General features: G+C 41.9%; 2 protein-coding genes across 3 annotated transcripts in view; both read right to left on the bottom strand.

The window, feature by feature from the left end:
• The window catches only part of SH3BP5 (SH3 domain binding protein 5), a 75,193-nt gene that overhangs the window by 32,712 nt on the left and 29,490 nt on the right, over nt 1-12,991 (bottom strand). For both annotated transcript variants that reach the window (XM_080387273.1, XM_080387274.1), the window contains exon 3: nt 8,115-8,243. In XM_080387273.1, the coding sequence (XP_080243399.1) occupies nt 8,115-8,243 (129 nt within the window). The remainder of the gene's footprint in view (nt 1-8,114; nt 8,244-12,991) is intronic.
• METTL6 (methyltransferase 6, tRNA N3-cytidine) overlaps nt 8,169-12,991 on the bottom strand; it is a 52,962-nt gene continuing 48,139 nt past the window's right edge. Inside the window, exon 8 of the mRNA XM_080387308.1 lies at nt 8,169-8,243. The gene's annotated coding sequence lies outside the window, so the exon portion shown is untranslated. The remainder of the gene's footprint in view (nt 8,244-12,991) is intronic.

Here is a 12,991-nt window from a genome sequence, read left to right on the forward strand (position 1 = left end):
GACTCCTACCCCCTACTCACAGGGTTTTAATCACAATTGGCAAACATGACAAGAGAGCACAAGAGGCACCCCATTAACTTTTGAGTACAAAGATGTCTGAACATCTGCCTGCAGATGGGAAGCAGCGAATGAATTCCTCATTTTGCTTTGCTTGTGTCTGTGGCTTTGCTTTACCTCTTAAACTGTCTTTATATCAACCCATGAGCTTTCACACTTTTACTTTTCGAATTCTCTCCCCCATCCCACCAGGGGGGAGTGAGCAAGTGGCTGTGTAGCGCTTAGTAGCCAGTCGGGGTTAAACCATGATATTTACTTAACCCAAAGTGCATCCTACTTTAGAAATAAAGTTTAGGAAACTCAGTGGATTCCCTGCTAGAAGTCCAGGAAGTGACTCCTCACCCTCAATAATAAAATTACTGACGTCGGCTTACTTTGCTTGGCTTATTTCCTCTTCAGACGGGTGCTGGGTGCCTGGCCCCACAGTCAGCTATGCACCATGTGAAATGCCCCTTGGGATCACAGCAATGAGAACTCCACATTTCATAAGACGACTGACGTCACATCAACATGGTTTCCCCAAGATTTAATTATGTGTTTTGTAACAAAAAAAGTGAAAGTGTTGGTGGGAAGAAGGGGTTCAGGTCTAGAGCAGATCCACAGGGAACAGAAAGGGAAAAAGGACACGTATAACTTCTTAGGCCACCAGGTATGACCTGCAGCCTCCATGCTTCATCCTTTCAGGCACCAACTTCTTGCACAGCTCACCTACATTTCTTCTCCTTACCATTTCTTTACAGCACTGGGCTCCCAGATTACCCACACCGCAACTTCCATGTCTCCTTTCCCTTCAGAGCACCCTAGCTGTCTCTTCCCAGGCAAGACCTGTGCTGCCTGCCTGCCTGCCTCCCATACCTGGCCTGCTCCAGTGCTAACCGAGGCCATCAAGTCAGCCTTCATCCCACAGACAAGTTTCTCGACAGACAACAGCTAAATCCCAGTTCAGGAAGGGAGCTGCTCCCCTGCCTCTGAGCGGCCTCTCCACCCCACCAGCCTAAGTAATCCAAAATCAAATCACAGTCTTTTTTGTGTGGTTGATTTACACACCTGGGGAGCAAGCTGCCTCTTAAATTGTTCACCCCACCTTCCTAAACCAGAAATTGTTACCTCCTCTATCTTCTCACTACTGTGAGGCTCCCCAAGAGCCAGCAGGGCATCTTCAATGACAAGGGCAAGCTATCTGCATAGGCAGACCACAAATAACATAACCTATGCTGCCAGCCTAGACTGGTTATTGCAAATGGCTGGAGGAACAATGTCCATATAAAATACCTTCTGCTGGCTGCATGACCACAAACACGGGTGGAAATACTCTTGGGACCCTATGGTAGTTTCTGACCCCGCATCGACAGCTCTTCTTCTTGTTTAATCAAAGGAGCACTCCTCCTCTATGCACAAGATGAATAGTGAGACCAGAATTAACGGGCCATTAGCAGCAGTGCTGCACAGACAATTATTACTTACCAATGATAATGCAGCACCAAACTATGGCCACAGAGAACAGTCAAGTGCTCTGGGTGTTCGTGTTTTTTCTTAAACAGTTGGAAGGATTTGTAGAAGCTTTGTCAAAATCCACTTCCAAGTTTCTGTATCCTTGCTTTGAAAGTGTGAATCTATCAGATAGCTTTTTGGTTTCTAAACAGTTAACCAGAAACACTACTTCAGCCAGGAAAGGTCAGTTGGTTGTTTCACTGTAACTGTGCCAATAATTTTGCTTTTTACTAGCTGCACAGCAAATTGCCAAACAGGAATGCAGGTCTGTCACAATTCTGCTGACATTTAATTTTTGCTTTTTAAGTTCCCTCTCCCTCACCCTTTTTTGCCAAGATAAGCTTACCAGATAATGCAAATCAGTCTTAACTCCTTGTTATACTAAACAAAAGCATCAGGATTTCAGCTTGTAAAAGCAGAATCAAAAAGAAGATTTCTTATGACATGGCTACATTCACTATACCAATGGATAACACATCTAGTGCCTAGGAACCAGAGGGGAGGACCTGGATATCCACCACTGTTGGATCTGGACCCAGAGGCTGTCACCCACATTCGATGCTGCCCCTCCTGTCCACAGCAGTGCCAGCTGGTGCTGTGATCTGATTAGCTCTCACTCACTGAGCGAATTTGGATGGGAAACTTGGGTGCTGCAGGAAGTGGCACTGGCAAGGCCACAGTTCCCAGTTCCTAATTTATTTTTAAGGGTGAGTGGCAGTTTTGAACCTTCAAGTTATATTCATTTCAAAAGCTTTTGTCTCTCCTGAGCTAAGAAAGTTACCATCTATAACGTTCCACACTTGCCACACTATTTTCAGACATCTCAAGCTGAACACCTAGAAACTAAGATGCAATGGCCACTTGGGAAAGTTTTGTTCTTTTATAGGTACTGCACTTCTGCAAAGAATGCTATCAGTCTGCTGAGGAAGACTCTTCCAACTAGACAAGTGTGCTCTTATCCGCTTATACCCTCCCACCTTCACCATCAAGTGGCTCAGTTCCTGTTCTGCAAGATTACAGGAGCTACTCTTCATCCAGATTCACTTTGTCGATAAGATTCATTGAACCACTTGCTGCAGGATTCACCTGACACCTTTCAAATGGCTAAACAACCTAGAATGAGATGTCTGAACTCCCTCTGCATTTAAGGAGGAGGGACATATTTCAGAAGGCTTTTCACATGCACCTACCTCTCACCACTGACTACAGTCAGTGATTAAGGACCCAAATGACTATCTTAGACTAGACACTAAACACTTCAGTAGGTAAAGCTAATCAAGGCAAATCCTATATACCCACCTTGGCCTACTGGTATCCACCATTAACTTCTGAACCCACTGGTCAAATCAAAACAAAATTCACATTTGAGAGAGGAAATAATTTCCCAGTGGTATCTGGGTTCCCCTTTTGTGAAGACAGGCAGAATGGAGACTCAGAATCCAAGTATCTGAAAACTCACCCCTAAAAAATTCTTTACTCTGTCAGCTGATTTCTTCAAACAGATGTGGCGATCCAGTATAAAATATTACATGAGAGAAAAATCATTAGTGATGTGAGAGGAAGAGGCTCTACTACATAAAAAGTTGCAGTGAATAGGACAGGTTAGCTGTCCCTGCTGAACACAATCTACTTGTCCATCAACTGCATTTCCTCTTAGGTATGCCTAGTCTTCATCAGGGAAGAACCATTGTACGTACCGATAACATGTTTTCCCGAGCCTTTTGAGATAAAAGGATTCTGCTTAAGAAAGCATGCCAACAACATGCGAAGAATTACTTGTAACACCAAACCAGGAAGAGTGACCCAAGAGAAAGCAGAATACGCATACCCCTCAACACACTGTTCTCTGAACACTTGCTACAGATGGGTCCCTTAGTGAGAGAGACATATAGATATGACCTAGCATAGAACTTTCATCTATTTTTGCCTGAAGCAAGTTTTCTGACACACTTCTGTAAAAGCTAAAAAGGGTGTGTGTGTGTGTGTGTGTGTATCACAAAGCAAAACCATGGCTCTCCAAAATAAGCTCAGGATTAAAGTGGAGCAAAGCACCTGCACCTACTCCTAGTCTGAGCCAGTACTGGGGAACAAAATTAACTCCCCACTCGGGGGTGGGTGGGTGTAAAAAACACCAACAAAACCCAAACAAAAAACCATGCGGTAATAGGAACTAAAGCTTAATTAAAAACAAAACTCCCAAGGCTTTTTTTCAAGTTAAGGTCACTAAAAATGCATGGATTGTTTTATTTTTGGGGATGGGAACACATTTTTATCAGATTTTTTCTTCCAGCAAAAGCAAAGCAGAAAGGCAAATCCTCCTGTTGAGTTTGTCCCTGGGTTCACAAGCGATGACATAGGGATAAGAGTTTTAATGGCACCTCCTCCCAAAGACCCCAAAGTGCTTTTACTTCCCTTAATGAACTCAGCTTCACAGCAGCTTGCCAGCTCCAATTTACGTGGGAACTAAGAGAGACACAAAGTAATTTATCTATGTGGTGCAGCAGCAGAAAAGCAGCTCCTAACAGCCCATTGATTTATGTAGTAGACCACACTTGCTTTTGCACAGCTTGCTGTCCCAGAGCATGCTGTCAGCAAGGAGGCAACATGCTTCTCAGTCTCTAGCACCTGCTCAGACACTGTTGCAGACACTATTGCATAGGTTCTTTCCAGCCCCAGCCCTGAAAAACATGAAGTCAACAGTGGCTTAAGACACTTACCTCAGAGGCTCAAGACCTACACTGTTGTTTACACTATTGTTTCCTGGCAACTTCACCCTTCTTCCCCATTATGTTGACTAGTCAGCTAGGGAAGCAGATTACTAGAAAAAAAAACCTCCAAAACACCACACACCAAACAGACATTTCCCATGATTGATTGATCTTTCCAACACTTAGAACCTGGACCACCTTCTGGATTATAGGAATTTAATATTGCTGCAACGTGGTCACTGCTTGTGTACATACAGAATCCTCTATTATAGGCCAAGGTTCTTCCATTGAACACGTGCATTATGGTGTAAGTTAAAGAACATGAAAAGACAATATGCCAAATGCAAAAAAAGTTCTTGTAGCAGAAACACATTAAAATTTGATTAACCAAATTTGGATCAAAATGCTCCAAAACAGTAAGATGGGCCCACAATCAACACAAAAGGCCCACTGCTATACCAAGTCAGGAATCACAACTAAGTTGTCTTGGCAGAAGTTGCATGAAATCTACAGGGGCAAGAATATTAGCCAGCTCTCACTTCAGTCTCGGTGCCAACAGGCAGCATCCTGACTCCTTATGCCACCACTTCAGAAGGCAAAGCATTCAAATCCTAATGCTGAGGGACCATTGTTCTGTTAAAGCAAAGTTTAACCCTCAGATAGCCAATCTGAACCTCTCTTGGCACACATTACACAAACAAGGTGCTACAGGACTTTTGCATGGGAGAAATAATTTAATTCAGTATCTTCTATCAACACTGATTGCACAAGATGGGGGTAAGGGTGAGTAGGCAAAACGCCTCAAGATCCTAAAGCTTCCTCATGGAAGTACTGGAGTTGGGGACCTGTTTTTTGCTGATCCTGCATCAGTGCCCTCCTACCTTGTTAATGGGTTTTATCTTAATAGAAGAAACAAGTATTTCCAGAAGAGAATCATGCTGGTGCCAAGTCAAAGCAAGCTCCTACAGCTTGCATCAGACAACTCAACCTACAACTGACATTTTAGATGCAAGTAACTCTGGACAACTACTGCATTTCTGTGAAACTAGATGTCATTAATTATGCAGTTCTTTGTTCCCAGAAGACTTCAATCTATAGGTCATATTTTTACTTCCCTTTACTGAGAGCAACAAATAAGAATTTACACTTCCTTTCTCTTACAAGTACAGTCATGCATTTTTCCCTTATTGTTTAATTAAAGCTGTTTCAACCACCAAGAACCTTGTGCCTATGTTTTCAGAGGCAGCCTAACAGCTCTGAAATAACTGTAAAGGCAGAAGTAAGACAATCTTCACAGGCTAGATGTTATTATAAACTTGAGTGGAAAAATATCAAGCTGTTCCCATGATTTCTCTACAATTTTACAAATCAAATAAGAAAAAAAGATGCAGACTGGCATCTAAATGTACTAATATTCTGGTACATTCCTCCAGTTTCTTATTTCCCTACCCATTCACCCCTTCTCCCCACTTGAATATAGCAAATTGCTCCCAGTTAAACAGAACTTCTCCAGACTAAATTTAGACTAGAAAAACTCTTTTGGCAGATGCTTTACTTGATGATTGGCACCAAGTCTTTCCAGTCTCCTGGTTTCCAGATAGATTCACTGTCCTTCAACACTAATATTCCTCTCAGCCCTCACATTTTCTATTTCAAGATTTGATTAGACAAAACCAAAGGGAAACAAGAGACCATCTTCCAGCTCTGTCTGCTAAGCAGATACAAAGAGAGAGAGTACTGTTGCATGACTGGCTCTATAACACAAAATGGGAAAAAAGTCACAGGAACAGTTAGAAGGGGAATCCCTGTTTTAAAGAATCCCTGTTTTAAAGAAAAAAAAAAAAAACGCTATCAAGGAATCAAAAGAAATGTAAGTGTGTAGCAAATTAGCAGATCTGAGATAAATAGCATTTAAACCTAGCCATTGACAGTGGATTGGGAAGAAAAATATGATTCTGTCTAACAAGCCCGATACCAGAGTAGCAATTCTACAAATCTAAGGACCTTCAGTGGTTTGGGTTTCTTAGTGGTCTTGCAAAGCACCTTTGAACCAGGATGACTGAATGGATTTCAGGGATAGCAAAGACATCACAATTAAAAAATTCCATTTTCAGGACATAGTCTGCTGCTAACTTCAGGACAGAGGGTAAAGTTCACTGCTCTCAGTGCCTGATATTAGGCATCTGACTTTTTTTGTACTGCAAAGTATGCATTTCTACCACCGACTCTTCCAAGTATAACTCTTGAAGTCTTATGCATACTATGCCTCACATAGCTATTTAAAGTAATAGAAGTATAAGATCATACTAGAGGCAGGGTTTCAGGGATTATTTTTTTCAATTGCACACACTAACAAACAGAATATAAACATTTCCTCGATCTTATTTTGTTACTAACTGCCCCTCCCTCTCTAGCTCATCACTGGTTTATCTCTAGCACACACCATAGGCCCATGAACAGGGTTTGCTTTCAAAGCAGTTACAGATGAGTAGTAAATAACTGTGCCTACTGTTCTTTGAAACAGAGTTTACCTATTCGCCACACTGCTTCTAGTCTGAAGGACTAAGCCTAATAACGCCTACACATCATCCCCATGACCTGAGACAATAGCTCCAAAACAATGCCATGCAATTTAAAGGATCAACATGGTCACATACTATCTTGCACACCGTATCCTATCAACCCTATTCCTGCTTCATCAGCTTTCAGAGCCATGAAGCTTGTGTCTCCTTTTCCTATGGCTTTTTCTGAGGATGCATCCTCTTTTCTCCCCTCCTCTTATGCTGCAAGTTTACTTTCTGCCTTCTGGCACAAATCTACACTACTTTTCTCATCCCTCATCCTCCACCTATTTTTACAAACAAAATCCTACTGTAATTTTCATGTGTTACACACATGTTACCCCATCTTCACTCTACCCTTAAACACTTACATCGTGGCTACGCAGCCAACAGATGTCATGCACAGAAGCAGCAGCTCTAGGCAACTCTTCCTCTACTCCTGCCTCTCCCTGTCTCAAAAGAAAACTGATGTAGCACCCAGGAAGTGCCTCCCCCTTGGAGAAAACCAAAAAGCCTCAGACACCTCAAACTCCATTACAGACACCAAGCAGAAGCACTGACTAAGCCACCACACACTCCACTCTCAGCTACTTTTTCCTTAAAGTGAGAAGGTGCCTGACACCTCACAAGCTTTCTTGCTTTCCCTGTAGCCAGTAGGACCACACCCTTACTTCCACACCTCATCCTTCCCTGCCTCAGCACACAGGTCTATCAATAATCAAGTAGTTGGGGCAAGGGAGGTCAGATCCTGATGACAGCACAGAAAGCAAAGCTCAGTTTCTCCCCAAACCAACACATTTTAGAGACACATTTAGCACATTCCTGCTTCAGCACAACCTAATCAGCACCAAACCCTGCAGGTCTGCCCAAGTCTGCCCCACTCCAGCCTCTTTCCAAGCATCTTACAGTTGCAACCATTTGGCTGCTGTACATTTTTGCTTTAAGAAGAGAAAGCAGATACACAAAGTCTACTTTGTATTTTCAAATAGTTACAACTACTGATAGGAAAGACCAGGGCTCTGAAAGGCCATTGATAATGAGAAGAGAACAGAACTAGTCTTTTGCTATTTATCATTTATGTCTGGTGTAGCTGTTCCTGGACTGAAGAACACGTGCAGCTGTGGCTGTGAAGAAACACATTTTTGCCGTTGATTCACATGGCTGACATGCAGCTCAAGACATTGACCAGTGTTGGCTAAGTACATATGCTTAAGATGTTATTAATAGCAGGAAAGCAACACAATCAGTATGTGCTCTCCAACTACCAGCACAAGCTTGTGAGACAGGAAGTTCTCACCTGCCTGGCCACCCTCCGCGCTTCCCAGTAAGGTTTAGAGTCTTCTACAGCTTTTCCAATCTTCTTTACCAGTTCATCCAGTTTTACCGTTGCTTCAACCAGCACAGAGCGGAACTTCTGGCGTGCATCCTTCCAAATGTTGCAGAAAGGAAAGAAAGGACAAAGACAGATTAGAGTTTTAAAAATTATTTCTGTTTGTTCCTACCTTCAGGTTGCTCTTTAGAGTCACACATGAGCTGACACATTCAAAACAGCCACTGGCATTTGGACTAAGCTGGAATTCTTCAGCAAGAGGTAGTAACAGGAACCCAGAACCACATCCAAAGGCTAGCATCCTGGAAATCAAATCTTTGTCTTTCAGAGACAGCTTTTATACAAAGCCTGCAATAGCCTGTGCTACATGTCACCTCTGACAGGGTTTCTAAGAGAGCAGTAACTTGTAAATTTCTCATGCAGTGAGGAGGTGAACAGCAGTGTAACTAGTTCTGAGAGGGAGTTCAATGGCAGAGACAACACTAGAATGAGGCTAGCAGGCAGGCCAAATCCCCCCAGCAGGCTGTCAAATCAGCTGGAGTCAGCATCTCCTAAATCTTAGCATGTCACACCCCTAGTACTGTTCCCCCCAGAAACGCCATTTCACAATGCAAACAGGGATAGACAGGATCTGCTTTATGCAGGAAGAACTGGACACTTCCCACATGGTGTATTTTCAACTCGGCTCCTCTTTCCTTTTATAAACACACCCTACTTACTTCAATAGCTGCAAAAAGCTTCCAGGTCCTTGTGCCAAGATTTCCTGCCATAAAAGCACTTCTCTTCAGCTATGGTTTTTATCAATGCAAGGGATAAGGACATCTACTTTCCATTTGATTATTACTATTTACTATGTTTAAGTAAATTCCAGCTACTTCCAAACTGTCGGTAAGTTGTCCTCTTTACATGATTAGCTGAAGCAATTAAAATATTTTCTCTGCTCCACTGGAATTTCCACACCTTCAAGCAAAGTGATTCTGATTTTGATCTCAGTATCCAACACAGACTCTAAATCAATGGAATTATTGCAGAGAGATGAAAATTCAGGCTGGGACCTGGCCCAGGATTTAAGGAGAACGAAGACAAGGGCCATGTGCACTCTTGACAAGCCTTGTAATTCTAATTAGAGAGCAGCATTTATGAAGACTGCTGGAGTGACATGTTGATTATCAGGAAGCAGCTGGCTTGAAGAAGTGCTCTAATTCAGGAGGGTTTTCTCATTATTGTTAAGGATTTCTAGAATGCATCACTATTTATTCACTGGAAGAATTAAAATATATTGGAACCTACCACTATGCTCTCAGAAGTGGAAAAAAAGCTACAATAATAGATTAGTTTTCACAGAAAAAGCAACATACTTCAGTAAAAGCGTCTTTGCTTCCTTTTTAGTGTTATCTAAAACCTTAACCAGCATCAGCAATATTTTGGTCCAATGCAAATAGCTTTAGATTCTTAAGGTACTCCGGTTTATTCTAAGGAAGCAGTCAAATGGGTAACAAGGTCAAAAATGGAGAATTAAATGCACATTAACTTATTATTTTATTAACTCAAATCCAGTCAATAATCTCCTTTCTTAGTGAAAGCCTGAAATGTATCATTCAAACAATATGTATCAAGTCAATGATTTTCTTAGTGAGAAGAGTTTAAATATTTCCAGTTGAAGTACTGGATAACATATGATTCACTGCTCAAAATGAGTTTCACTAGTAAATGAAATAAGTTACACAAACAACTGCAAGCACGGTGACTATATTGAAAGAAAAACATTAAGTACTGAAGTATATTTAACAAACAAAAAAATAATTCCTACAACTACAGGACAAAATAAAAAATTCAATTCTACATGAGTAAGTCTGAACATATGTTTTTCACTTCCTTTGTGAAAGCTATTATGAGCATACTAGTTATGGAAAGCAAATAGTTAAAGAAAAATATAAAGGTATATTAAGTAAAAAAAGCCGTATGCAGTGATTCATCAAAAAATTCAGTTCCCATGTTTGTAAGTTAAGCACTGAAACCACCACCACCAAGCCTCTGTTTAGAGACCTACTCCAAATGTATTCATGCAATAATGATGTACGCTTGCATCCAACAGGAAAAAGAGAACTAGTCTCCACCTAGAGTTTAAAATAAAAAACCCAAACACACAACCAAAAAATACCAAGGACCAAGCAGTGAAAATAACAGCAACTTCTTTACCCATTGATCTCCCACTAACTCAGACAAATTACTGAACTGTGACTAATCCTGTAACTAGCACCTGAGGCACAGGTCTCACAAATGCTTAAGCACATGTTTGTCCATGAGGACAGTCACGCTTCACACAGTAGCTAGTTACACAGAATAGGGAGCTTCTGCTGAAGAATATACTGGTGTGAACTTCAGTTTATCATTTTCCCCAAAAGATACCTGCTTTCTATTCTGAGGCTTTATTTGGGTCTGACCATCCCCATTTTTTCCAGTGACAACCAGGAACAAAACCAAAAACACCCCAGAACTTTATACCCATGTCATTATATACCCATCTATTACATGACTTATTTTAAATGACATTTATTCTTAGGCTCCTGACTGTCAGGAACACAAGCCTGCAGGCTCCATCACCTTCTGCGTGACAGAATAAGCAGATGCTTGTACTTGCTAGGGTCAGTCCCCCTACCAAAGGTTTCCACCCATGCCCTTCAGACACAGTAACAAGATGCTGAGGTCTCTGAGAAGGTGTGATGTGTAATGCCAAACCCATGCCCTCTCCTGTATATATCTGCACCATGTGTGCTCCTGCAGCAATCCGGTGCATTTATACCACCCAGTCTCCTCAATCCAAGCTAATTCAACTCTCAGTCTAGGTGACTGCAGCTCCTACCCAGGCGCTGTGGCAACATCTCCCATGAGCAGGGACACAGCTCCCTCCTGCAAACACGGAGACATACTCAGTGCATCAGCTCAATGTGTTGGCCCTACTATGCGCTGGCTGAGCATCTGTGAAAGTCATCACCCTTGGGACAGTGCAAAATTCCCCTGGCAAGTGCTCCTGGGGAAATTTAAATACAAAATACAGGTGCAGCAGCTGTTTTCACTCTTCATGTGTAACTGGGGAAGTCAGAAGCACCAGGAGCACTGGGCTTGGTGCACTGGCTACTTCCCTGATATGAAATGTGCATGTGTGGTTCACAGGAAGGATTGGCCTGTGGTCAAGGCAATTACTTGGGAATCAATTTTATTCCCTGCTCTATGTCCAGCTTCCTGTGTTACTGTTACTGAGACACTTCAACCCACATGTGAGATGGTTCAAAGCTATAAACCCTTCTAATGGTTTTTGCTGTAAGAAGGCTCACACCAGAAACTTACAGGCTCAGGAACAGCACAACCGTGTAGTTCATCCATGGTCCCCAGCATGAGGGAAGCCTTACATCTGCATTAGGAAGACAACCACACCACCTTCAACTTACTTATCAAATCCTCTGGTGTAACGTGCCTCCCTACAAGCGTTACTATTTAACTGCCAAACTCTTGCTTCATTCAGGCCTTCACCTAGCACACGAGGTTAACAGAGAAAGGAAAAGACAAGAATTCCTGCAACTTGCTACCATGAGCAAAACCGAGACAGTGCAGTATATGCCATGCAACTTCTCTAGCAATCCTCAATTCCTAGTTTCTGTATTTCAGTTCCTTGAAAGATGATGCTTTCCCAGCAGAAATTCTAGTTATTGATAAAAGCAAATATGCAGCCTTAGGTACAAACCCTGTGAACCACACTCACCATTTCTGGTTTTTTGTTTTGTTTTGTTTTAAAAAGTTTTTCTCATCACTGCACTGAATACATACACAAGACCAGATAAACTGTAACAGAAGCAATGCAACCGACAAAAGACATCTCACACACCCAGATATTTCAAAAGCACATTTTCCCCTGTATTCACTCAATCTTCTGAAATAATTTTTAAGAACGCCTTGTTTCTGGTTTTGCAGACAGAAAAGTGATATTGAAAGCTGACTGGTTAACATTTTCAACATTCTCTCCCTCCTGTTTGCTCAAACAAGACAATGATAAGCCTTTTCAAAGCTGTACAAAAGTCGCTTAAGGCACTTGCAGTCAATGCATGTCACAAGGTGCAAAAAAATAGTAGTCAAAACATTCTCCCTTAAGTTAGTCTTCATAACTAGACTCCCACTACCTAGGTGGTTTGTCAGACACATGCTCTAGCAGGCACAGTGCTTAGTGCACCACAGGAACAGCTGCAGTTTACTTTTCAACATCTTTTTCTAGGCTACAAGAGATCAACTTTCTTCCTGGAAGTCCTTGCCACTTTTCTCCCAAATGATAGCACACAAGCACAGTTCTAGGGAGCGTGCCAGATTTCTACCCCATACATGCTTTTGCTGCAACAGTTCATTATTAAAAGCAGACTCTGTCTCCAGTAACTTGCTGTTGGGTAGCTATCTGCTAGCGCACCAAAAGAGGGACCACACTTAATGACAGGCCATCCACTTGCGCTTCAGAGATCCACCCTCAAATGTGGAAATAAACTAAAACACTATTTTACCCTTACACTGCACCTGTTCGAGAACAAAGCATCCTTGTTTTCCTTTCTCACGAGTGATGGTGATGAGCTGTTATTAGATGCCAGATGACAGGCAAATAACTATTTCTGCCCATCAAATGAAGCATGTATTTTCAAACAATTTTCTTTTTAAAATGAATTTAACACATCAACTGGGTATGAAACATCTGAGTATCAAGCACATCTAAATTTCATTTACAAAGGTTGTCCTCCGACAACCCGTTAAACCAGCCTGGGAGGGGCATAGGAAATGAAATTGCTAACTGAGGGACAGGCTTCATC

Source organism: Falco punctatus (assembly GCF_963210335.1).
Source record: "Falco punctatus genome assembly, chromosome: 4".
Lineage (NCBI taxonomy): Eukaryota > Metazoa > Chordata > Aves > Falconiformes > Falconidae > Falco > Falco punctatus.